This window comes from Artibeus jamaicensis, unplaced genomic scaffold (genome assembly GCF_021234435.1).
Source record: "Artibeus jamaicensis isolate MK-2021 breed Jamaican fruit bat unplaced genomic scaffold, CSHL_Jam_final contig_700, whole genome shotgun sequence".
Taxonomy (NCBI): domain Eukaryota; kingdom Metazoa; phylum Chordata; class Mammalia; order Chiroptera; family Phyllostomidae; genus Artibeus; species Artibeus jamaicensis.
The window spans coordinates 9,839,973-9,867,913 of NW_026521930.1; the positions used below are offsets into that span (position 1 = coordinate 9,839,973).

The 27,941-nt window shown below is 39.3% G+C and overlaps 1 protein-coding gene across 1 annotated transcript in view; it reads right to left on the reverse strand.

Moving 5' to 3' along the window:
- Window positions 1–15,824, reverse strand: part of MEIOB (meiosis specific with OB-fold) — a 45,008-nt gene extending 29,184 nt beyond the window's left edge. Inside the window, exons 1-4 of the mRNA XM_037157362.2 lie at window positions 15,734–15,824; window positions 8,387–8,463; window positions 6,078–6,135; window positions 538–669 (exon numbers count right to left, since the gene is read on the reverse strand). Coding sequence (XP_037013257.1) covers window positions 538–669; window positions 6,078–6,135; window positions 8,387–8,455 — 259 coding nt within the window. The 5' untranslated portion in view covers window positions 8,456–8,463; window positions 15,734–15,824. The remainder of the gene's footprint in view (window positions 1–537; window positions 670–6,077; window positions 6,136–8,386; window positions 8,464–15,733) is intronic.
- Window positions 15,825–27,941: the final 12,117 nt, after the last annotated feature.

Genomic DNA, 27,941 nt, shown 5'->3' on the forward strand with positions numbered 1-27,941 from the left:
GTATGAAATAAACCAAAGATATAAAGCTACCTAGTAAAAATATGTGATTATATTGTATGTTTCAGGTAATAATGCTGAATGCTTATATGTTGCTATTAAATTTTGACTTTTTTTATAAGGTTCTTGAGAATTGTGCTTTACAGTAAGTCCCCTTATCCATGGTTTCACTTTCCCAAGTTTCAGTCCAAAAATATTTAATGAAAAGTTACAGAAATAAATTTTTGTAATTGTTCTACTTTGTTATTGTTGATCTCCTACTATGCCTAATTTACAAATTAAATTTTATAGAACAAAACTATATATATATATACACATATATATATAGTGTGTGTGTGTGTGTGTGTGTGTGTGTGTGTAAACTATGATTTGGTAGTATCTGCAGTTTCAGGCATCCATCCATTGTGGGTCTTGGAACTTCTCCCCTGTGTATAAGGGGGACTACTCTATTGCATTCTGACTGCTTCAGTGCAGTTACCACAAAGGTACCAAAGGAATAATACTATAGCAACAACAGTTTAAGAATCAATGCCAACTTACCACACTCGCCAACCCGAAAGCTGTCAGAAAGTGATCTGATATAATCTCCGTTGCCCCATGATGTTGCATTTACAAAATGGGTTGGTGAGTCACGAATGGTAAAACTGAAAGTGTACCTTTCTGATCCAATATCTAAGGAAAAATCAATGCTTTTATTTTTTTAAATGAAGTATTTTATTATTTCTGAACAAATATTATTATAATAAAATATTCAAAAACATGATATAAAATATTATTTCAGATAAAAGGTCTGTAATAATTTATGCTTGCTTTTATGGATTTCAGACCTGACAAAGTAGATAATCACTTCATTATTACTCCCTCTGTCCCCTTTCCCAAGTTACTTGTATATTTGAAAAAAATGGCATATAGTTTACAACCCTCCAGATATTAGCATAAAGCCTCCATTTCTTTCTTACTGTTACTGTCTTCTTTTTAATATATATTTTTATTTTATTGATTATGCCATTATATTTGTTCTATTTCCCCCCTTCATTCCCTTCCACCCTGCACACCCCTCCCCCACCATTCCCCCCCTTTAGTTCATGAACACAAGTACCCAGCTTGGGTGATAGGAAAGGCTGTGCCACTTGACTCTATAGGACACCTACTACATTAGGCCACACTATAAGGACATGGAGTTGACGCAGCTCTACCTAATACATAGAAACAAACACAAGGAGGCTGCCAATAGAGGAGACAAAGAAAGGCCCAAATGAAAGAATAGATTAAAACTCCTGAAAAAGAACTAAACAACCTGGCTGGTATAGCTCAGTGGACTGAGCGCAGGCCTGCGAACCAGAGGGTTTCAGGTTTGATTCCCAGTCAAGGCACATGCCTGGGTTGCAGGCCAGGTCCCCAGTGGGGGCCATGTGAGAGGCAACCACACATTGATGTTTCTCTCCCTCTCTTTCCTTCTCTAAAAATAAATAAAAATTAAAAGAAAAGAATTAAACAATATGATGATAAGCAATCTATCAGATGCAGAGTTCAAAACACTGGTTATAAGATGCTCAAGGAACTTAATGAGGACTTCAACAGCATGAAAAAGATCCAGTCATAAATGAAGGATACACTAATAAAAACAAAGAACAATTTACAGGGAATCAATACCAGAGTGGATGAAGTCAAGAATAAAATCAATGATTGAGAACATAAGGAGGTAAAAAACAAAACAAAAAACCAAGTAATGGGAACAACAAGAAGAAAAAAGAATCCAAAAAAATGAGAATGGTGTAAGCAGCCTCTGGGACAACTTCAAGGGATTCAACATTTGCATCACAGGGGTGCCAGAGGGAGAAGAGGAAGAGCAAGAAATTGAAAATCTATTTGAAAAAATAATGAAAGAAAACTTCCCTAATTTGGTGAAGGAAATAGACATGCAAGTCCAGGAAGCACTGAGTCCCAAACAAGATAGATGCAAAGAGGCCCATTCCAAGACACGTCATAATTAAAATACCAAAGGTTAAAGATAAAGAGAGAATCTTAAAAGCAGCAAGAGAAAAGAAGTTAGTTACCTACAGGGGAATTCCCATAATATTGTCAGCTGATTTCTCAAAAGAAACTTTGTAGACTAGAAAGGATTGGCAAGAAATTTTTAAAGTCAAGATTGCTCTACGCAGCAAAGATATTTAGAATGGAAGGGCAGATAAGGAGCTTCCTAGACAAGAAAAAACTATAGGACTTCATAATCCAAACCATTGTTATATGAAATGTCAAAGGGACTTAAAAAAATCAAAACTATGAACAGTAAAATGGCAATAAATACATATCTATAACAATTGAGTCTAAAAAACAAACTAAGCAAACAAGAACAGAGACAGAATCATGGATACATAGAACATTTTGATGGTTGCTAGATGTGAAGGGGTTATGGGGGAATGGGTGAAGAGATGAGGGAATTAAGAAGTGCAAATAGGTAGTTGCAGAATAGCCCTGGGGATCTAAAATACAGCATAGGAAATGGAGTAGCCAAAGAATCTACGCATGACCCATGGACTTGAACAATGGTGTGGGTACTGCTTGATGGAGTAGGGGGTGCTGGGTGGAGGAAAGCAAAGAGGGGAACATTGGGACAACTGAAATAGTATAATCAATAAAATACAATTTTTTAAAGTAACACAGCTTAACATACGTATATAAATTATATAATTATTATATAATAATTATTGTATAATTATTATTTTTCTAGAAAACTGTAATTATTATTTTTAGAGCAGGGACTGGGATGGGAAGAGTTGGGTGTTAAATGAAGAATTTTACTTTTCAACTCTAGACTTTCTGTACTGCTTGAGTTTTTAATGAAAATAAAATAAAAAAAAAACAAGAAGCACATTTTTTCCAAAAAAGGAATGCTGTACATATAATCATAAAAAGGGGTCAAACACCACAAAATTGGTCCTCTACTCTCACCATCTGATAAGTGAAAATGTTATCTCATTGTTGTAATTTTCACTAATATTTAAATATTGACTTTTTTCTAATTCATGTATTTTTAAATTTTATTCTTGTTTATTCTATTACAGTTGTCCCAGTATTTTCCCCTTTGCTCTCCTCCATCCCACCCCAACCCTGCTCCCACAGTCCATCCCCTTCCACTGCCCATGCCCATAGGTCATTCACACATGTTCTCTGATTACTCCCTTCCCCTTCTTTTCACCATTCCCTGCTTCCCCCTTTCCTCCAGCAGCTGTCAGTCTGTTCCTTGTTTCCATGTGTCTGGTTCTGTTTTGCTCATTAGCTTATTTTGTTGATTAAATTCCTTTTATAAGTGATATAATATGGTATTTGTCTTTCACCACCTGGCTTATTTCACTTAGGGTAATAGTCTCCAGTTCCATCCTTGTTGTCGCAAAAGGTAGGAATTCTTTCCTCTTTCTTTCTGCTGCATAGTATTCACTCCATTGTGTAGCTGAACCACAGTTTTGGGTTTTTTTTAAAAATATTTATTTATTTATTTATCTTTAGAGGAGAAGGAGAAAGGAAGAGAAACATCAATGTATGGTTGCCTCTAATGCGTCCCCTGCTGGGAGCTGGCCTGCAGGGAACTGGCTTGCAACCCAGGCATGTGCCCTGACTGGGAATTGAACCGCAATCCTCTGGTTCGCAGGCCCGTGCTCAATCCACCGAGCTACACCAGCCAGGGCTGAACCACAGTTTTTTAATCCATTCATCTAGTGATGGGCACTTACACTGTTTCCAGCACTTGGCTATTATAAATAGTGCTGTTATGAACATCGGGATGCAGAGGTTCTTTTGAATTGGTGTTTCGGGATTCTTAGGGTATATTCTCAGCAGTGGAACTGTTGCATAATAAGGCAGTTCCATTTTTAATATTTTGAGGAAATTCCACATTGTTTTCCACAATGGCTGTACCAGTCTGCATTCCCACCAAACAATGCACTAGGGTTCCCTTTTCTCCACAACCTCTCCAGCACTTGTTTGTTAATTTATTTTGATAGCCATTCTGACAGGTGTGAGGTGATATCTCATTGTGGCTTTAATTTGCATCTCTCTTATGGATAGCAATTCTGAGCATTTTTTCATATGTCTATGGGCCATCTGTATGTCTTCCTTGGAGAAGTGTCTATTCAGAACCTCTGCCCATTTTTTATTGGATTATTTGTCTTCCTGGTGTTGAGTAGTGTTACTTCTTTATATATTTTGGACACTAAACACTTGTCCTATGTATCTTTGTAATCCCATACAGTCAGTTTCCTTTCTTTTTGATGATTTCTTTATCCATGCAGAAGCTTTTTAATTTGATGTAGTCCTGTTTGGTTTTTTTTCCTTTATTTCCCTTGCTCGAGGAGATGTATTGTAAAAATATTGCTGCATGGGATATTTGAAATTTTACTGTTTTCCTCTAGGATTTTTATGGTATCATGGCCTATATTTAAGCCTTTTGTCCATTTTGAGTTTACTCTGGTGTATGGTGAAAGTTGGTGGTCTAGTTTCACTGTTTTTTGCATGCACCATTATGGTTCTCCTAGCACTATTTATTGAAGAGACTATTTTTACTCTATTATATGTTCATGCCCCCTTTGTCAAATATTAAGTGACCATAGTGAAATGGGTTTATTTCTGGGCTCTCTATTCTATTCCATGATCTATGTGTCTCTTTTGTGCCAGTACTAGCCTGTTTTGATTACAGTGGACTTGTAGTATTGTTTGGTATCAGGTATTGTGATACTTCCAACTTTGTTCTTCTTTCTCAAGATTGCTGTGGCTATTCAGGGTCTTTTTTGGTTATTTATGTATTTTAAGTTACCCCTTTTAGAATTTATAAAACAGGCATACTGACTTTCTCAAATTATTCAAATGGTACTCCTGATCTAATTAATTATAATGAAGTAAAGTGAAGACAAATGAGTGTAAGTGGGAGATGACACCTTTGTTATTTAACAGAATATTACATGAAACAAAATAAAAATAAAGGTACCTGTAACTATACCATGATACACTCACAATTACTCAGATGATTCAAGCAAAATTAATGTTTTCTTCTGCCAAAATTATTAGATGGCTAACTAGAGCTCTGATCCCCTCACGCTGTATAAAAGCACTTACACTGCAACCTTTTATAGACATCTTTGACACTTTTAAAGCTAAAAGTAGTGACTTGCTAGATTTGACATTCTATCTTGTATCTTTTCATGTTAACTACAATAGTTTGAAGGTGAGTTGATTTTGAAAATTCAATTTTAGTCTTGGATTATGTTTCCATAGTCCCCAAACTCCTGCACTGTTTGAGCAACTCAAATAAGAACCACTAAAGCTAAAATTAACCGTATCTTCCACATATGAAAGAAGAATTTTTTTCACTGCATTGTCTGGTTGTTTGAGTAAATATGTAGATACTGTTGCCAGATCTCTCCCTTGACACTACCATGACATATCCCTGCTCGAAAACCTTCCTCCTTAGCACTTTCTCTTATTTGAGTTTTACCTGTGTACCTACATCTCTTAGGCTGAAAGTGACAGTTAACATGGAGTTCTTGTTAACTGAAATGACCTGACTACAGTCATTTCATTCTCACACAACTTCTATTTATCCTGATTTCACAGCTGTACTTAGGACAGACTTCAGATCACTCAGTGACTAAGTGAGGACAATTTCATATCACTTAGTGACTAAGTGAGCTCAGTCGATCTAGCTCTAAGTCCATTCTCTCACACATTATGATATCCGAGGATGATATGAGAGTACATACAGTTGCCCTCTGCTATCTTTATGCAGGGCTTATACAGAAGTACTTAATAAATACACATTAATGAGTTAACAAATTAAACTAGCTGTTTTCGCATTGCACATACAAGTCTTTAAAACTGTTTGAGAAACATCAAATAAAATAATTTAAAATGATTTTAATGTCCTCACACATATAGCCTTAAATTAAGTACTTTACCATACAATAGAGAACATGGCCATTGCTCTTCAGGACTTAAACAGGCATGAGAAATTTAATCACTTAAATACACTTGGTTGTAGTCACAAGCCACAAGTGATGAATGAAGCAAAGACTTAAATAGAACTTAGCTTTTTCTGTCTGGAAAGCCTTTGACATCTGTTTTCCCAATAACTATACCGATTATTTTCTGAAAAAAACAAAAAGGTTATAGAAGACATATTAAACACAGATGTAGATGATAAATTTAATTTCATGAACTTGTCCCTTTATATTTTACTGGCTCTAACAAACATTTTCGACAAGGGACCATTTAAATGTATTTATTCCAGAAAAACATCTAAAATAACTTCATAAATCATCAATTCCACAAAAAATAGTACAAAGTAATAGTAACTGCTATTACAAATATAAAGCATCATTTAATGCTTTGTATATTTCTACTGTTTTTCTTTTTTTTAAAGGTTTTATTTGCCCTGGCTGGCGTAGCTCAGTGGATTGAGCACGGGCCTGGGAACCAAAAGATCGCAGTTCGATTCCCTGTCAGGGCACATGCCTGGGTTGCAGGCCAGTTCCTAGCAGGGGCCAGTTCCCAGCAGGGGATGCACCAGAAGCAACCATACATTGATATTTCTCTCCTCTCCTTCCCTTCCCTTCTAAAGATAAATAAATAAAAATTAAAAAAAAGATTTTATTTATTTATTTTTAGAGAGAGGGGAAGGGAAGGAGAAAGAGAGAGAAATATCGATGTGTGGTTGCCTCTCGAATACCCACTACTGGAGAACTGGCCTGCCCTGACTGAGAATCAAACTGGCGACCCTTTGATTCGCAGCCCACACTCAGTCCACTAAGCTACACCAGCAAGGGATCTACTTTATTATCAGTCACTAGAAAAAGCATGGTAACTGTTCTATTATATCAATCCTCACTGAATTTATTCAAAGCACATGTATAATGCACTTTAATTTGCCACAATTTTCAAAGCTTTCTTTTATATATAGTTTTCTAACAATCCACATAAAATTTCTTAGCTTCTTAATCCAAGCATGCTGGACAGTAATGTAAATTAAATTGCAAAGAACTTGTATATTACTGCTAATAAATGTAAGCTCTAAAGTCCTAGATCTTAAACTTTAAAGATATTAACATCTCAAATTTTTAATGTTGTCTTTATAGTGACCACCAAATAAAAATTAAATGTTAAAAAGTGCTTTGAGAAGTAAAAATAATTACCTTTTTTTCTGAAAGGCTAAACCTAAATTTATTAATCTAGCAACTGCTTTAACCTTATAATAATCTATTACATTTAAAATACATTCAAGTTTTTTAAATTGCTATATCCTAGCTGAGCTATTAGTTAGTGTTATTACATTTAGACCAGAGGTGTCAAACACATTTTCACCGGAGGCCACATCAGCCTTGCAGTTGCCTTCAAAGGGCCAAAATAATTTTAGGACTGTATAAATATAACTACTCCTTAATTGTTAAGGACTTGAAATTACATCCGGACCTCTGAAGACAACTGTGAGGCTGATGTGGCCCCCAGTGAAAATGAGTTTGACATCCCTGATTGAGATACACTGTTATTATTTCTTAAATTCCATATGCTCACCAATCTCACTGAATTTTGTTGGGAAAACACAACTAATAAAAATATTGAGTAAAAGTTTCTTACTGAAGAGGCAATCAACAAATAGTTTACTGTTCAAGAAAAACTATAACAGCAATAATTATTTTTCACAGTAATAAATCTTTAATCACAAACTATTGTAGTTACATGTAAATTTATCCTATTTTAAGAAATCTGATTTGCAAATGCCAAATGTAAACAGCAGATCATGCAGAAGCGGGAAAAGTAAGTGACTATAACTTCTATACAGTAAGTTCTTCACCTTATAAGATGAGTCTATCTAGATTTCTTTTAAATAAATAAAAGTCTTGTTATACTTGAAATTATTGAATTCCCCCACAACCCTTCCCCTTAAAATAAAATTTCATGTAATCACTTCAGAAATACACCTGTTGTGTACCTTTGTGTCATAAAAGCAGCATAATTACAAGTATTTAAGTCTGTAACTTGAACAATTTGATTAGAGAATACTGCTGAACAAAAACATTTTAACTTTACAAAGATAAATTTGAATGGTTATTAAATATTTAATTTAAATAATACAAATAAACTTTGGACCAGTTTGAAAAATCACTAGTCATATCTACAATCTCCTCCTCTGTAGAGAAAAGAAAAATGAGTTTTCATTTAGCTGGCATAAATACAAAAATATTCAGGGATCCTTAATATAAAATAATTATACAAATGCCATGAGTACCTACATACTTGTCAATTATAAAAGCATGTGTCAAAAGAATCAATGTTGATATAACATATTACCACATAAAATTTCATTACAGAACAATGAAACCATTACATCATCGAAGCCTACCAGATTTGCCATATTTGGATGCAGATCTGAAAGTGCAGTGAAGTTCTTCAACGCAAAGAAGTTTGCCATTCTTTTAACTGCATTTCAGAAAATACAATTTAGATGCATAAATTAAACAAATGAAATCAACCATAAAAATTCCAAGATTTTAAAAAAAACTTATTTAGAAAAGCACTGGATAGTTTACTGATTCTTTAGGAAAAGATTTTAGTACAACTGTGAAATATAAGTTAATACAGGTTACACCTGCAAAAAACATGTTTCAAACACCCTTTTATAGTCTTGAATGATATAGGTTAGTTTCAATTTTAAATTCACTTTCCAAAATGCATATAATTTATAATTTTTGAGCACCCTGAAAATGGAGAGTTTCAGATGAGAGATGATTCAATGGGATATTTGTGAATTTAAATATTGGGTGGAAAAGCCTTCTTTTAACAATATTGCAAAATTCTATTGTAAATACCTCAAATCATGCATTTGGTTACACTGTGTGTGGGGATAGGTAGTGACTCTAACCTCACCTCTAGATGGTAAGCTCCATAAGGTCAGAGGTAGCATCTAACATACTTTTTTAAAGATTTTATTTACTTATTTTCAGAGAAAGGGGAAGGAAGGAGCAAAGAGAGGGAGAGAGAGAGGCATTGATGTGTGAGAGAAACATCAGTTGGTTGCCTCTCGCATGCCCCCAACTGACCTGGCCTGAAACTCAGGCATGTGCCCTGGCAGAGTATCGAGCCAGTGACCTTTCGGTTCAGCACTCAATCCACTGAGCCACACTCAATCCACCGAGCACTGAGGCCAACACTCAATACACTGAGCCACACCAATCAGGGCCTGACATATTTTTTAGGTGTGTATTTCAATGCGACCTTGTGCATAAAAAACACCCAATAAATATCAAAAGAATGAAATGGTGGCTTGTCCCTTGTTATTATCACTATAAAAGGTTTTATAGTAGTAACAATTGTCAACTATACCGAACTAGCAGATTTATTCAACTTTACTTCATGATACAACACATGGGCTCTTTAACTCTGAATGTTCTCACTTACAGGCTTCACTAACTTTCAAGACATGCCCAACACATGAGTTTCAGGGAGCCTGTGAAGTTAGTCAAATATGATTTTGAATTCCCGTGCCACTAGTTTGTAGTCAAGTGTTTTGATATTACTCAACTTTAATATCCTCATCCCTAAAATATGGATTATATCTATCCTACATGTTTAGTGTGAGAATCTGAAATAACGTACATGAAGTGCCTAGAAGTTCCCAGACTCTCAACAGATAAGAACTGCTTTTCATTCTTACCCAGTGCAACAATTTCTGTATTAAAGGCCTTTGGTGCCAGCAAAAACAACTGAAAACTAAGCAATGTTAAGTTTCCCACTTATTCTTAGGCCTAGTTGAATATGGCTCATTATGCAGTTTCAGTCTCTGAAATATTTGCCAAACCTTGACAGATTCATTCATTCATCCATCTACTCAACAAGCACTTACTGAGAATGTGTGAAGTTCCAGACACTTGAAGTTGGAGAAGATGAACTAATCAGTAGCTGGATTCTGTTTAAAAATACTACCCACCTACATACTAAATTGAGTTCTCCAAATCTTTACTCCTCAAAATTTCTTAGTGGATTGGTCACTGACTTATGTGATATTTCATGAACTCTTTGAAGTTCCTCCAATTTCTACTTTTATTCAAAATATATAATGATACACTCTAGTGTCTGTCTATAAAAAAAAGACAACTTGATTCTCTACCTGGACATTTTGAGAAATACAAAGCTAATATGAAGTAAAGAACTCACTATGGTAATCCAGAAATTATACCATTCATCAGCAACTATGGTCCCTTCTATTGGGTTAGCAAGTCTGTTTACTTTTTTCCATAAAAAAACACATTTTTCATTTTCACCAATTACTTCATTGATTTAGATAGTTTGAGTATGTTAGCTATCTCCTGATATTGGCATCTAATGGGTAAAGGCCAGGAGTGTTGCTAACATCTTTCAATGCATAAGACAGCCCCACAGCAAAGAATTATTTGGCCAAAATGTCAATAGTACCAAGAAACTTCGCAAACCACTTTTGACCTGTTTGATCAGCCACAGCACCTTCTCCATACACTACACAAATCTTGTTTTCCATTTCAGTTGCATTTTTAACTTTTTTGAAATAACAAAACACAATAAGCTGAAAATGTTGCTTATTTTCTTCCATCTTCAATATTAAAATGGCTACACAAATATTCACCAATTTTGGTAAGTTTTTAAAAAATGCACATTGATATGACAGCTGTCACAATACAAGCTAACAAAATTATTTCAAATGAAGTTAAAGACAACCAAGCACTATTAGAATGATCAGATGGAAAAAACTAAACCAACTTTTTGGCCAACCCAATACTTTAAAAATATATGTTAAATGTCTCCTTTTATCTATCTCCTATGCCATCTCCTCAGCCCAAAACTCAGTAATTCCTCACCTAGAGTACTGCAATCACCTACTTTATACCTATTTTATTCAGTCAACATGCGTGGGTTGAGTGTCTGATATGTATGAGGCCTTGAATCAGAACAGAATAGGGCTGGGGTTGGTCTGTGGTTGATTTTCCACCCAGGAGCCTCAGAGAGGAGCAATGAAAGCAATGAAATCTTAGGGCTAGATGTCAGACCAGATGAGTACAGCCTCAAACCACTGATCCAGATCTTTGACAAGGTTGGAAGAAAAGAGGAGTGTTGTTAGAACTAGTCCAGTTAAGGTAACGTGATATACCATGGTGGTGGCAATGGCACAGGTAATACTTTCTGAAGTGCCTACTATGAGGCTGGGCCTACATTACAGACACTATATATACTGTAATGATCTCTGACAGTCCCCGACCCCCGGCCTCCCAAATTCTCCTCCCTGAGGAGAATTCTCTTCCCTAAACCCTCCTTCTACTTTTTAAAAAGTATATTTTATAGATTTTGCAGTTGTACCAATTTTCCCCTTTGCCTCACTCAATCTGGTACCCCTCTTCCCTCCAGCAGTCCCCTCCTTAATTCATATTCATGGGTTGTGCTTATAAATTCTTTAGTTTCTCCATTTCCTATATTATTGTCAACACCCCCCTGTCTGTTTTGTACCTACCAACTATATTTCTTAATCCCTGTACCTTTTCCCCCATTCTCCCCCTTCCCCTTCCCCACTGATAACCTTCCATGTGATCTCCAGTCTATGATTCTGTTCCTGTTGCAGTTGCTTGCTTAGTTTGTTTTTGTTTTATTTTAGATTCAGTTGGTGACAGTTGTGAGTTTGTTGTCATTTTCTGTTCATAGTACTAATCTTCTTTTTCTTAAATAAATCCCTTTAATATTTCATTTAATAAGGGCTGGCTGATGATGAACTCCTTTAGCTTTACCTTATCTGGGAAGCACTTTATCTGTCCTTCTATTCTAAATGATAGCTTTGCTGGATAAAGCAATCTTAGTTGTAGGTCCTTGGTTTTCATCACTTTGAAGACTTCTTGCCCATAAGGTTTCTTTTGACAAGTCAGCAGATAGTCTCATGGGAACCCTTTGTAGGTAACTCTCTGCTTTTCTCTTGAGGCTTTTAAGATTCTCTCTTTATCTTTAACCTTTGGCATTTTAATTACAATGTGTTTTGAACCCCTCTTTGGGCCCAACTTGTTTGGGACTCTATGCTTCCTGGACCTGCATGTCTATTTACTTCACCAAGTTAGGGAAGTTTTCCTTCACTATTTTTTCAAATAAGTTTTCAATTTCTTGCTCTCCCTCTTCTCCTTCTGGCACCTCTATGATTTGGATGTTGGCACATTTGGAGATGTCCCAGAGTCTTCTCATATCCTTGTTTTTTGTTGTTTTTTTAAAATTCTTGTTTCTTCTTTCTGAACTGGTTAACTGTTTATTTCTTCCTTATGTTACAAATCATTGATTTAAACCCTGGTTTTCTTTCCTTCACTGTTGGTTCTCTGTGGATTTTTCTTTATTTCACTTAGTGTAGCCTTCATTTCTCCCCTTTTGCATTTGCCATACTCAGAGTTCTCTGAGCAACCTTATCACTAGTGTTTTGAACTCTGTATCTGATAGGTTAACTATCTCCGTTTCACTTAGTTCTTTTTCTGGAATTTTAATCTGTTCTTTCATTTGAGCCATTTTTCTCTGTCTCCTCAATGTGGCAGCCTCCTTGTGTTTGTTTCTGTATATTACGTAGAGCTGCTTTGGCTCCCTGTTTTGGTGCACCTGTTATGTTGTAAGGGGTGGTGCCTTAGGTACTCAACAGGGTGGAGCCACCTGTTTCCCTTCTTCATGGTGCTGTACGAGGGGGGAGGGTCGGAAAGGGAACAATGCTGCATGCTCAGCTCTCACCCCGTTTCCAGTTACTTTCCCCACTTTCTGTATGCTACTAGTGCCCTTCTAGCTGCTGCCCTGGTGCTGAATCCCACAATGGGTGGATTTCTGTACATTCTAGGACTGTGTAGGTCCTTTAAATGGACTCTCATGGGAGACTGGCAGTTTCTTTTGCCACCCCAACCCCAACTGGTTTTTACAGCCAGAAGTTATGAGGCTTTATTTTCCCAGCTCTGGAACCCTGATCTGTGTGGTGTAGACTGGGGCTGGGAACACTTATTCCCCAGGGGTCCCTTCTGGTTTTTATCTGCCACACATGAATGGGTGGGACCACCCATTCTGCTGAGCACTGCCACTCTGTGTCCTCTTTGTCCAGGCTCCCTATCTCCTCCACTCCTACCCATCTGGATGAATATTTCTTCATTATATCCTTGGTTGTTGGACTTCCATACAGTTTGATTTTCTGGCAGTTCTGGTTGTTTTCTGTCATGAGGTTAGTTGAGCTCCTTCTTATGGTTGTGTGAGGAGATGAAGTGTGTCTACCTACCCCTCCATCTTGGCTGAAAATGAGCCCTCCTTCTACTTTTGAAAGGTGACCTCCTGTCTCAACCAGAGCCCAGCCTGTCCTGGTCCATTCCTCCCATGACCTTCCAGGTCCCTTATTTTAGGTTTTATGAGGGTATGGCAGGGTCAGACCTTTTGTTCTCTTCCTTGCTGGAGCTTTCCTCCACTGGAGAAAGCTGTATTGCTTAGTTTTTACTCCTGCTGGTATTCTGCCACAGGATAAGGGGACTCTGAACCCACAGAAGGAAGGAACACTTTCAACTACTGATTCTGAGAAGTCTCTGGCCCACATGTCAGCCAAGGCTGTCAGTCAGACCCTTAGAACAAAGCCCACCAACTTTTCTGTTTTGAGATCATGGACTCAAATTCTGAGCAGACCAGAGGTAGTCAATGCAACAATTATTCATGGAGGCCTATGTGTCAAGTACTGTGCTGGTGCCCCAGACTCTCCCATCAGAAAATTCCATTACCATCTACCCTGTCACCATTCACAATCCCTTTCCTTGACTGCCCAGATCCAAAACAATCCTCACCAAGTCCTGCTAAGCTTCCCTTCTAATTATCTCTAGACTCTGACCATCTCCCCCCATCTCCCTTGTCCTTACTACTCTCTGCTTCTACTTTTGCTTCCTCCATCTCTTCTCCACAACAGAGAATTCTTTAAAACCTTACATTGTCTTTCCTTTGCTTAAAACTGCTCCCAAATGCACACCGAATTAAGTCCAAACTCCTTGGTACTCCTTGTAATGCCCAGCTGATCTGCCCTCTGCCCATCTCTTCCTCATTTACTATCACCTTCCGGTGGATAAGCACTCTCCAGTCTGCTCTCCTTTCCTCAAATATGACCAGGAGGCTTGGCATACACAGTTCTCTCTCCCTTGAGCACCTCACTCAACCTCACCCATAGATCTTCCCAAGGCAGGCTCCTTGGCATCCTTTGGGTCTCAAAGGGAAGCCTTTCTTACTACCCTACCTCAAGTATTCCCCAGGCTCTATTTTCCCTCTCAGCATTTCTAATTCATAATTGTTGCTTGTGTACTGCCTATCTTTTTCCCTCATTGGAAGGTCGGTTCCATGATGACAGAACTGAGTCTTATCTCACTCCTAATTATGTCCTGCAGTGCCTAGTTTAGTGCCTTGTACATAGTAGCTACCAGTTATTGTCAATGAAATTAATGAATGAGTCCTAAAAGCAATCTAATTTGCAATTTGAGAATATTGCTATAATTAGCTTTTTAGGTAGAATTATAGTTAACAGGTAATTTTACATTTATATCAAGTATTTAAATTATGGAAACAAGTATGGTTTACAATCTTGCTATTCTAGCCAAGTGGAGCTTCTAAAGAGCTCAGTGATGGTGTTCCTATAACTTCCTATTTTATCCTGTGGACTGGTGGGGAGTTAGGCTACTGCACAGAAGTCCTCTTTATAGGGTCATTTCTGCACATGGAAATCTCCCCAACCTCTCATCATAAAACACACATTTTGTGACAAACTGGTAAAGTTGAAAATTCTTTCTCATAGAGGGGAACAACTTTATTCAACTATCTCTATAAATCCAATTCAAAAAGGTTACTTTTACTCCTGCTGCTTCAATGGGAACTCAGCAAGTTTTGCATTATAAAATCCTAGCTGACTTCCAAACACTGGGGTGTCCATTAGAAAACTGGCCAGCTACCCATCGCACTGGAGAACTCTGCCACAGGGAGGCTTTTTAGTATAACCTTTCAAGGTAGTTTCCAATTTTATAACTAAATGATGCTTGAAGAGAAAGAAAAAGAAAACTAACTGCATGACTTGAGACTGCAGCCTAAAACTACAGTCCCTTAAAACCCCCTGCAGGGACATGCGGCACTCTGTCTGTTCAGTGTTTGAAACTGTATTTTGATCTTTCCAACCCCTGGAAAAGGCAAAACTGGAGCTGCCACAGACGCCGGGTTATCAGGGGTGGAGGGACTGACGGACGGATGGGTGGCGGGAGCGGGAATTTCTGGGGCAGTGAAACTGCTCTGCTCTGCTCACCAAAGACACGCGTCCTCATTCATTTGTCAGACCCACAGAACGCCCAGCCCCGAGAGTGGGCCCCAACTAAGCGACAGCAGTATTTGGAATCCGCGCCTATTCCGCACTGACGACACAGTCGCTTCCATAGAACCGCGGCGTTCCACCGGACACCGTGGAACGTCCGCAGCGAGACGCCGTCTGTCGGCTTCACAGACGCAGCGCCCCACGTACCCCGTCCGCCCCAGTGCGGGGCCGCCGGCCGGCCGAGGGTCGGCCGGACCGCTCGACTCGCCTCCGACACCGCCCACCCCTAGCCCGAAACAGCCCCTGCGAGGCCGCCACGCCCTCAGGAGCTGACGAGAGCCCCCGCCCCGCACCCCCTGCCCCGACCCTGCACCGCCGGCCGCCTCCTCAGGCCGTCACCTCAGAAGTCGGGGCCGGCTCCCGGTGCCGGCTCCCGGCTTCTCCCCTGCCGGCTGCTCACTAGCCACGCCCGCGGCCTCGCCTGCCAGGCCCAAGGACCCGGTGGGCAGCTCCTTCACAGAAGGTTACACCGGCAGCCCCGCCACTGGACGACCGAGGACCACCCGGCAGGGCGCCCTAACGGACTTTAGCGCTGGCCCCGCCCCTCGCACAGGTCTCCGACTCCGCCCACATCCAGGCTCTGCAGGCCACGCCCCATGGGCTGGTCCCGCGGCTGTCCCCTGAGCTCTGGCTCCGCCCTATCCCCCTCCCCCTCCGCACCCCTCCGCGCCCCTCCGCACCCTCCCGCACCCCTCCGCACCCCTCCGCACCCCACCGCACCCCGGACCCCATTTCCTCCTACGGTACCAAGGGCCACTAGTCCCAGTGGTGAAAGGAGAGAATGGAAGAGTAGGCGTGCGTGGTTCCCAATTCTTTCCTTCTCGAGTGTGTCCTCCAGACTAGAAAGCTGTACAGGGCACTGAGAACCAGTGGCCCAGGAAGATGTTATGGTCCTTTTTGCTGAAACACATCAAGAGGTGTTATACTACAGAAAGTACAGCAGCTGAATACACACGAATGTGTGCAGGTGAAACCCGGGAAATCTAGACAACATGGTGGGCTGTGTCATCCCAGTCACCTCAGTCACCTAGTTGTGATTTTGCGAAATGTTCCGTTGGGAAAAAGTGGGTCAAATGTATCAGGGATCTCTCTGAATTATTTTTTATACTGCATGTGACTGTAATTATTTCAAAAGAAGAAAGTGCACAAGATAAGGACTGCTGATTTGGTTTTCGAAAGGGGCAGGTGCTATATGTAAACCCTGGTGACTTGCTGGCAGAGTGTCAGGGAAGGCCAAGCCACTAGATCAATATTTAGACATTTTCCTGATGATACCCTTTATATCATTTCAGATATAAATATAGACCGCACATCTAATTAGATGTGCTAACTATTGGACTTAGGTGAGCCTGAAATTTGCCAGCTCTTCATTTTTCAAAAATTACAGTGGATATACAATATTATATTACTTTTAGATGTACAACATAGTGATTAGACATTTATATACCTTAAAAAGCGATCACCCTGACAAGTCTAGTACTCATCTAACACCATACATAGTTATTACAATATCCTTGCCTATATTCCCCATGCTATACTTTACACTCCTGTGACTGTTTTTATAACTGGCAATTTGTACATCTTAATACCTCCCCATTTGTAACTCATCCTCTCAACCCCCCCTCCCACCTGGCAACCATCAACATATTCTCTATATCTGAATTTGTTTGTTTTCTTTATTTTGTTTTTAGATTTCACATATAAGTGAAATCATATGGTATTTGTCTTTCTCTGTATGACTTATTTTAGCATAATGCCCTCTAGGTCCACCTATGTTGTCACAATTATCAAGAGCTCTTCATTTTTTAAAAAATCCTCACCTTGTTGAGGATGAAATACCCTAGTTGAGGATATTTTATTGACTTTAGAGAGAGCAGAAGGGAGAGAGAGAAACATCAACTGGTTGCCTCCTACACATGCCCCAACCTGGGATTGAACCTTCCACAGAGATATGTGCCCTGACCCGAAATCAAACTCCCAACCTTTTGGTGTATGGGTTGAAGCTCCAATCGACTGAGCCACCTGGCCAGGGTAGCTCTTCCTGTTTTTAATCATTACAATTTGGACACCTTTTTAATCTAATAACTTATAAATTAATTCCTGTTAATAGAGTATTACTCAGGGGCAAATAAGATCCAATAACAAAATGAATTAAATTTGTTGCCAGCTCTCCATCTGTAGATTATTTAAATTATTGAGCTTCTCATACAACTCAATAACAAAACCCCAAACAATCCAATCAAATAGAAATGGATCTGGGGCTATGAAAAGACATTTCTTCAAAGAAGACATACGGTGGCCAACAGACATGAAAAAATGCTCAACATCACTATTCATCAGGGAAATGCAAATCAAAACCACAATGAGATACCACCTCATTCCTGTCAAAATAGCTATTATGAAAAAGTCAACAAATAGAGTGTTGGCAAGGATGTAGAGGGAAAAAAAACTCTTGTGCACTGTTGGCGGGACTGCAAATCAGCACAGCCACTATGGAAAACAGTGCGGGGATTCCTCAAGAAACTAACAATAGAGCTGCCAAATGACCCACCACTTCTGGATATTTCTCTGAAGAAGACAAAGACGCTAATCTAAATGGATAAAGAAGATGTGGTATATATACAATAGAATATTATTCAGCAATAAAAAAGAGTGAAATTTTGCCATTTGTGAAAACATGGATGGACCTAGGGCGTATTACGCTAAGTGAAATAAATCAGACAAAGAAAGGTAAATACCCTATGATTTAATTTCCATGTGAAATCTAAAAAAAAAAAACAAAACAGCAAGTGAACAAACAAAACAAAACAAAAGCAGACTTTTGATGTCATAGAAATAGACATCAAACTGGTGGTTTCCAGATGGGAGGGGGTGGAGGGGATGGGGGAAATGGGGGAAGGAATATAGTCAATAATATTGTGACAAGTTTGCATGGTGACAGATGAGTACCAGATTTATTGTGTTAATCACATTAGAGAGTATATAAATGATGAATAACTATATTGTACTCCTAGAATTAATGTAATACTGTATACCAACTATACTTAAATGTTTTAAATAAGTAAAAATAATTATTGAGCTTTTCCCTTAAAAATAAAAGACAACATTGGTACTTATTTTACAGCCCTATATTACAGAAGAAAAATACATCAGAGGCAAGTTTTATGTTATTATCAAAACATGGTTTTTATTTTTTCTCATTTGTTATTTTTTTTCATTTCCCAAATAATAATGGAAAGCAAAATAATGTATCTGCATTTCTACCATTTCAAATTTAATAGGGAAAGCTTTAAAATTATTTCCATATTCCTTTCAAGTCCTTCTGTTTAAAAACAACCAGCAGTTTAAATCAATCTTTAAAGAAAAAAAGAAGGTATAAAAATAGTCCACATGCATTTTTCATTGAGCTTCAGTGGGGGGATATAATCTTAAATTTTGTTTGTGTTTTTTTATATTTTAGTAATTTTTGCTGAAAGCTGTCTTAAGATTGAACAAGCACAGTCAGCCTTGCCAGGACATAACAGGTTTTTCAAAAGACATGTTGCTTTGAAACACTACCCTAAAAGAGTGGAATTGTTGATATGAGCATTGAGATTGGGACCCCCTTACTGTGTAAAGGGTTCTTTTGTTTCATTATTATAATAATTCTGTGAACTTGTTTTGTCCTTACCAGTAGAATTGACTTGTCAATACATGTTGGATGAATGTGAACAGAAGCAAGGACAAGGAATGCCCAGCCTTGACACTTGATGTAGAAGTCAAGGGTGAATAAACAAAGGTCAGAGCTGAAATAGCTTGTGTGTCTGGCTAAAGAAATACTATGAGGCTATACCTGTCACCTCCCTGGAGCATGCCAGCTGTCAAACCATCTGGGAAGTATGTCACAAAGGGATGACAGGGAAAATATATAGTAAGCAACTTCACACATACTAATCAGTAGAAAAAATTAACAATTCTATTAATGAATTATAAGACCACTTTTTATTTAAGAATAAAATAACTTTTCTAAAGTTGCTCCTGTTATTACAATATTCCTACCAGGAGCTGAAATACCTTCCCATTCCTTCATTATTGAGGAACCAGCCCACATTTAAATATACCGTAGGCACTGGCCAGGTAGCTCATTTGGTTGGAGCATTGTTCTAACACGTCAAGGTTGTGGGTTCGATCTCTGGTCAGGGCACATACAAGAAGCAACCAATGAATACACGAATAAGTGAAAAAACAAATCAATGTTTCTCACTCTCTCCCCCTGCCTTTTCTTCTCTCTCTAAAATAAAAAAGTTAAAAAAAAATTAAATAAGTAAATAAAATGTAGGCATGCTAACTTTTACAGATGCCTATGTGAAAGTTTGCAAAATTATGTCTGGAGAAAAGGAGTGAGGTAACCTGTAAGTGGGGTTGAAAGAACTAGATGTGGAGATTGGGTTTATGTGCTAATCAAAGCCATCTAAAAGCTATTTGAGCCAATGCCATTTAAGAGTTATTGGAGAGGAAACAGACAGAGCAAAAGGACAGTTGCGGGAGTTGGATTCAGGAAAGTTCCTGAAGCACTGGAAAAGAGAGAGTTCATGAAAAACAAAACAGTGGGAACTCTGGAGCAGCCTAAGGATAGAGTGTCCAGGAATGTTCTGGAAAATCCTGGAGGAGAATCCATGCAAACTGCTAAGTCAGGATTTGGGGAGCTGTAGGATGAACAGATTCTTTCTCAACTATGAATGGCTTAAGCAAAAAAAGAACTTGATTTGTTCCACAAGCAAAGCAGCTAAGAGAAGAAACGAAAACATTGCCATTTGATTGAAAGTAGCAAGAATTGAGGTCTAACTACACAGTGAAACTGGAAAACCTATTAAGAGCCTAATGTACAAGTTGATATATGGTAAAATGAGTAATGAGCAGGGATTGGAATTGTTTAGTACCTGTTGTTTGTGCACAGGGACAGCTATGTATAGCAGTGTGTTCTTTTTATGCTCTACATGCCTGGCATGCACTCTACCAAAGCCAATGTGCCGAAGGAGAGGGCAGGAGGGGAAGGTCATGAGCACACAAAGCATAGGGTTTGGTCTTTGGAGGAGAATCTGGCTGCCCCCCAGCTGGGTCCACTGGAGAGTTACTCATGCAACAATAGGAAGAGCCCATTTTTTTGCAGGCCTGTCATGGGCCGTGTTTCATCACAGTTTATATTAGACCTATATAATTTTTTTAAAACTTTTGTAAATTTTATTGCAACATATCTTTACCACCTACATTGCAATTAACCATATCACTGACCTCTCAAGTCTCAGCTCCACATGCCAATCATCTGTGGGCATTTCTACCCACTTGAGAGACCAGGTATACTAAAGCTCAGTATATCTAAAACTAAACTCAAAACCCCACCACAAGCCAGCTCCTCTTCCTCTAGTTCCAACATAAACATACATCTGGTAACCCAAGCTCGGAGCCTAGAAGGTAGCCTTGAATCCTCTTCTGCTCTACTTTATCTAACAGGGGTCAGGTTCTATTTTTCTCTGGAATATTTCCTGCTCCTGCCCTTATCCCCCCATTGCTACCAACTTCATTTATGCCCTGGTGGCATTATACTGGAAAACTGCAGGGGCATGCTGTGGGCTCTTACCCTTCCCTGCTCCAGCCCATCTTACACCCTCCTGCTAGATTAGGCTTCTCATAGCTTCCACCACAGCATTCCCCTTGTCTGGAACCTTCAACACTATCTGTCATAGGAGCCAATTTTTTTTTTCTGTAAGAGGTCACATATAAAGGGCTTTGTGGACATATGGTCTGTTGAAATTACTCAAAACTACCTTATAGTGTAGAAAGTACCCATAGACAATAGATATCTGTACCTATCGAGTAGGTAAAACAAACCACAAAAAAACTTTATAAAACAGTCAGTGGGCCAGATTTGGCCTGTGAGCCATAGTTTATAACCCCCTGGATGAAATTAACATTTTTTTTTAGTTTGGCATTCATCACTTTCTAGAATTTGTACTCAATTTTAAACTCTAGCCTTCTTTCCCATCATTTCTCTAGAATATGCCCATTTGCAAAGCCTCTGATTGAAAACACCTGTGGTGGTTGTGGTGGCAGTGAGAGAAACTCCCAGCCTCACAGGAGAGTTCATTGGAAAGACCCACAGGATCTAGAGCATACAGAAGCCCATGCAAACAGGAATCAGCACCAGAAGGGCCCAATTTGATTGTGGGTAGAGGGGGGAGTGACTGAAAACTGGCAAAGAGTGGAGCAAGTGGCATTGTTCCCCCTCGGACCCCTCCTCCTGTCACAAGGCAGCAACGTCAGTTGTCCCACCCAGCTAACACCTAAGGCTCCACCCCTTACTATGTAACAGGCACACTGAGATCACACACACACAAAAAAGGCCCAAATGAAAGAACAGATCAAAGCTCCAGAAAAAATACAACTAAGTGACAAACAAATAGCCAACCTATCAGATGCATAGTTCAAAACACTGGTAATCAAGATGCTCACAGAATTAGTTGAGTATGGTCACAAAGTAGAGAAAAAAATGAAGGCTATGCTAAGTGAAATGAAGGAAAATGCACAGGGAAACAATAGTGATGGGAAGGAAACCAGGACTTAAATCAACAGTGTGGACCAGAAGGAAGAAAGAAACATCCAACCAGAAAAGAATGAAGAAACAAGAATTTTAAAAAAAGTGAGGAGAGGTTTAGGAACCTCCAGGACATCCTTAAACGTTCCAACACCCGAATCACAGGGCTGCCAGAAGAAGAAGAGGAAGAGCAACTAATTGAAAACTTATTTGAACAAATAATGAAGGAAAACTTCCCCAATCTGGCAAAGGAAATAGACTTCCAGGAAGTCCAGGAAGCTCAGAGAGTCCCAAAGAAGTTGGATCCAAGGAAGAACATGCCAAGGCACATCATCATTACAATAGCCAAGATTAAAAATAAGGAGAGAATCTTAGAAGCAGCAAGAGAAAAGGAGACAGTCACCTACAAAGGAGTTCCCATCAGACTGTCAGCTGATTTCTCAAAAGAAGTCTTGCATACAAGGAGGGGCTGGAAAGTACTCCAAGTCATGAAATGCAAGAACCTACATCCAAGATTGCTCTATCCAGCAAAGCTATCAGTTAGAATGGAAGGGCAGATAAAGTGCTTCCCAGACAAGGTCAAGTGAAAGGAGTTCATCATCACCAAGCCCTTATTATATGAAATGTTAAAGGGACTTATTTAAAGAAGATAAAAAATATGAACAGTAAAATGACAACAAGCTCACAACTATTAATTAATAACTGAACCTAAAAAAAACAAAAATAAAAACGAAGCAAACAACTAGAACAGGAACAGAACCACAGAAATGGAGATCACATGGAGGGTTACCAGCAGGGGAGTGGAAGAGGGAGAGAGGAGGAAAAGGTACAGAGAATAAGTAGCATAGATGGTAGGTAGAAAATAAACGGGGGGGAGGGCAAGAATAGTATGGGAAATGTAGAAGCCAAAGAACTTATATGTATGACTCATGAACATGACCTAAAGGGGGGAATATGGGTGGGAGGGGGTGTGCAGGGTGGAGGGGAATAAGGGGGGGGGGGGGGGGAATGGGACAACTGTAATTGCATAATCAATAAAATATATTTAATAAAAAGATGCCCATTTCCTCAAGATTTTTGTACTTTTAAAAAACGTTTATTGATTTATAGAGAGGAAAGGAGGGAGAAAGAGAAACATTAATTTGTTGTTCCACTTATTTATACATTCATTGGTTGATTCTTGTATGTGTACTGACCAGGGATTGATCCCACAATTGATCCGATACCTTGGTGTGTCAGAACAATGTTCTAACCAACTGAGCTACCTGGCCAGGGCACCTCAAGACTTTTACATCCAGAACAAATTTATGTTTAGGAATGAATTTTCCACACTGCAAATATACACATATTTTTAAAGATATGTAACCATGACTGGTACTGTGACCAAAATGTCTTTTTTTCTATGTTCTCCACTTCCTTGTCTGTGAAGATGATGCTCATCACTTCATTATTACTTCTAGAAAGCATGTTTTAAGATTTTATTTATTTATTTTTAGAGAGAAGGGAAGGGAAGGAGAAAGAAAGAGGGAGAAAAATCAATGTGTGGTTGCCTCTCGTGCCCCCTTACTGGGGACCTGGCCCACAATCCAGGCATTTGCCCTGACAGGGAATCAAACCAGCAACCCTTTGGTTCACAGGCCCATGCTCAATCTGCTGAGGTATACCAGCCATGGATTAGAATTTTTTTTTGTTTTTTGGGGGTTTTTTTTTTGGTGGATATGGACTTTGAAAACTAGACTTGGAAAACTGTAAGTTTTATTTTAATTTTTCAAGTACAGTTTTCTGTCTATTACTCCCATCCCAGCCCACACCCAGTGCTCCCCACCATTCTCCCCTTTCCACCCCCCTTAGTTGTTGTCCATGTGTCCTTTATACTTGTTCTTCTAAATCCCTCCCCTATTTCCCCCAAAATTCCCTCCCCTCTCCCCTCTGGTCGCTGTCCCCCTGTTCTCTATTTCAGTGTCTTTGTTTTTATTTTGCTTGCTTGTTTGTTTTGTTGTTTAGCTTCCTGTTTAAGGTGAGATCATATGGTATTTGTCTTTCAACACCTGGCTTATTTCACTCAGCATAATGCTTTCCAGTTCCATCCATGCTGTTGCAAAGGGTAGGAGCTCCTTCTTTCTTTCTGCTGCATAGAATTCCATTGTGTATATGTACCATAATTTTTTGATCCATTCATTTACTGATGGGCACCTAGGTTGCTTCCAACTCTTGGCTATTGTAAATTGTGCTGCTATGAACATTGGGGTGCATAGGTTCTTTGGGATTGGTATTTTAGGATTCTTAGCATATAATCCTCACAGTGGAATTGCTGGGTCAAAAGGCAGGAAATATTTTTAAGAGGTACCTTGACACCCGAGGCCACTACACCATTTTGAACAACTATTACTTATATTGATTAGTGATCTTACCATTCAATATTAACTGCACAGTAAAAATATGAATGCTGAAGAAAAGCAGAGATTTCCTCCTGCAGCCCTGTGCTTTCCTCCCCTTGGGTTCAAATCCCAGGCTCTGTTCTTTGTTAAGTTTATTCACACATTTAGGAATTTGCTCAGAGAATGATAGCCTATCTATACTGTTCACATATTTGGCATGTGTATGCCAAAGGAAGCAGGAGACAACCACACTCTCAGAAATGGACAATTAGTATTTCTCAACATGCTTAGTTTCAGTACAGTCAAGAGTTCTCTAATCTGAAAAGCTTTACCACACGGTTGTCTAAAATAAGAAAATAAATGGGGTTTAGAAGGAGCTGGCATGAATTGTAGAAACTAAAGATCAGGCTCTCTGCTCAGTGTCTCAGCTTTGCCACCCATTAGTTATGTTGGTCAAACAAAGCTCTCTGAGCTTCAGTTTCCCTATCTGTCAAATAAAAGGTTTGAGCAGCTCTAGTGGGACAAAGATAAATATAGAAGTACAAACCCTGTGGGAAAATGCGGTAGATTTACTTGTATATATGTCAGTCTCTTCTAGACTGAAACTCTTTGAAAAGGTGTTCTCCTCAGAATCCTCCCACTGCTAATGTGGTGCCTGGTGTTTGCTGAGTGAATTATTTAATGATCATGAGCAACATCAGCCTCTAATATGCGGCAAAGCTGCAAAAACAGGGGAGAGGGCATTGCATTCATTCAGGCAGCACAGAGGTTGCTCTGCGCCATGATGTGGAGATCAGACTTGTATTGTGGGGCTTAGTTCTAGTTCTAGACCTTAATTTGCTGTATAACCTCAGAAGAGTTACTCAACTTTTCTAGACCTTAAAATAACATGTAAAATATAAATAAACATTACTGCCCCCATTTTTAAACTCATAAGGTTCATAGTACAGCTGTCCCTATGAAATGATGGTTGGGAAAATACAGAAGGCCACATTCCACTGGTAACCATTACCAAATAGGTGGCATAATAACTGTAACTGGTAGCTCTGCTTCATAGTATCTTTGCCCAGGCAGGCCATGAAATTGACCATAGATTTGATTACACAAAAGAAACAGACAACTGCCACAAGTTTCCGGGAGTGTTGATTTATCCTTCCGCTTTCCTGCTCAGAGCTCAGATGGCAATAGCCACAGAGGGCCCTGCGGCCTTCGGACTGCTCCATGGGTGTCACCGAGTTCCCTGCAGGAGACGCCCACAGGTCATCAAGCAGGAAAACTTTCCCTTGTGTTGGTGTTGGTTCTCCTGCACTTTTCATATCACTTTTTGGGGGGAGGAGGGCTTGATTGTTAAAAACAAGAGAGTCAACTACAAAGTTTTATTAGACAATATTTTTAATATTTTTTAACAAAAAAAATTTTATTTACTTATTTTTAGAGAGGGGAAGGGAAGGACAAAGAGAGAGATAAACATCAATGTGTGGTTGCCTCTTACATGCCCCCCATTGGGGACCTGGCCCGCAACCCAGGCATGTGCCCCAACTGGGAATTGAACTGGCGACCCTTTGGTTCTCAGGCCAGCACTCAATCCACTGAGCCATAGCCAAGACTGGGCAATTTTTTTTCTTTTAAGACCATTGACACATTTACGAAATCCCTGATGACTCTGATGAGTCAGTAGATTAGTAAAAGGTGACAATTATTCTTTTCATTTATTTAACATTTATACTCATCTACCTCCAAAACAGTATACAGTACTGCACTGGGTTGAACAGTGTCTCCCTCAAATTCATGTCCACCAGAACTTCAGAGGTAATCTTTTTTTGCAAATAGGGCCTTTGCCAATGTAATTAGTTAAGAGGAGGTCACACTGGATGAGGGTGGGCCCTAAATCGAATGGCTGGTACTTTTATAAGAATTGGAGAGGATGCACAGAGACGTGCGTGGAGACGGCCATGTGAACGTGGAGCAGAGATGCCAGTGATGATGGGTCTGCAGGCCACAGAGTGCTGAGAACTGCTGGCAGAGAGGCATGGAAACACTGTCCCTCGGGGCTTCTGGAGCAAACCAACCCTGCCAGCACTTTGCTTTCAGACTTCTAGTCTCCAAAACCGTGAGAGAGTAAATTTCTTTTCTTTTTTTTTTTTAAATCCTCACCCAAGGACAATTTTTCATTGCTTTTAGAGAGAGGGGAAGGGGTAGAGAGGTAGAGAGAGACGAAGATGTGAGAAAAAAAACATCAATTTGTTACCTTCCTGTACACGCCCTGACCAGGGATGATCCTGAAATTCAGCTATGTGCCCAGATCTGAACTCGAACCCACAACCTTCCAGGATATGGGATGACACTCCAACCAACTGAGCCACGCTGGTCAGGGCGAGGGAGAATAAAATTCTGTTGTTTTAAACCACCCAGTCTGTGGTAATTTGTTACAACCGTCCTAGGAAACTGATACAGATGGTTCACAAATTAATCATAGTACACAATAGAATGACTAAAAAAGCAACAAAAGAATCTATAATCAACAATAAAAAATAAAGAAAGCAAGAAAGAGCCACAAAATACCAAATTGTATGGTAGACCACTGATCAATGTTTCTCACAAATAGCAGAGGGAATAAATGTGCCCAGGCACCCCAGATGAGCAGATTTAGGTTGTTTTCTGTGTCTGCAGAATCACAAAAGAAAACGCATTGGATTATATAGTTTTGATTCCCCAACAAAAAGAACACACAAATTAATCTATGAAGACAGCCCTATTTATTCTCCTGTGGGATAAAAAAGGAATTTACTACAAAGCTCCTTGTACAGGGACATTAAGGAACATGATAAACAACAATTTTTAAAAAGTTTCACCAAGTACTGTTAGACCTCCCCGAAACCTATAACCCATCTATCTAGTCATGAGAAAACCTTGAGACAAATCCCAGCGGAGGAGAATTCTACAAAACGCCTGACTGGTCCCCCTCAAAACTGTTAAAACATCAAAAACAGCCTCAAAGGGGCCCTGGCTGGGGTGGCTCAGTGGATTGAGCGTCCACCTGCAAACCGAAAGGTCGCCCGTTCCTCCCTATCAGGGCACGTGCATGAGCTTCAGGCCAGGTTCCCAGTAGGGGGCGTGCAAAAGACAGCTGATCAAGGTTTCTCACATCCATGTTTCTCTCCTCTCTCTTCCTCCCCTCCCCTCTCTCTAAAAATAAATAAATAAAATCTTTTTTATTTTAAAAAAGCAGTCTGAAAGATAGGTACAGCCAAGCTGAGCTTGAGAGATGAGACAACTAAATGTCATGGTGGATCCTGGGACAGAAAAAGGACATAAGGGAAAAAGCAAGGGAATTGGAATAAACTATGGACTTCGGTTGATTATAATGTATCAATACAGGTTTATTAATGGTAACAAATATACCATCTAATGTAAGCTGTTAATAATGAGGAAACTGGGCATAGAGTGTAAGGAACTCTGAATGAGATGCTCAGTTTTTCCTTAAACTTGCAACCGTTTTATGAAATAAAATCTATTTTTTAAAATTCTGTTAGATGGACAATTCTCGCGTCAACTTTCTGTAAAAGACTGGCAAAGACTTCTATACCCTATGTTTCTT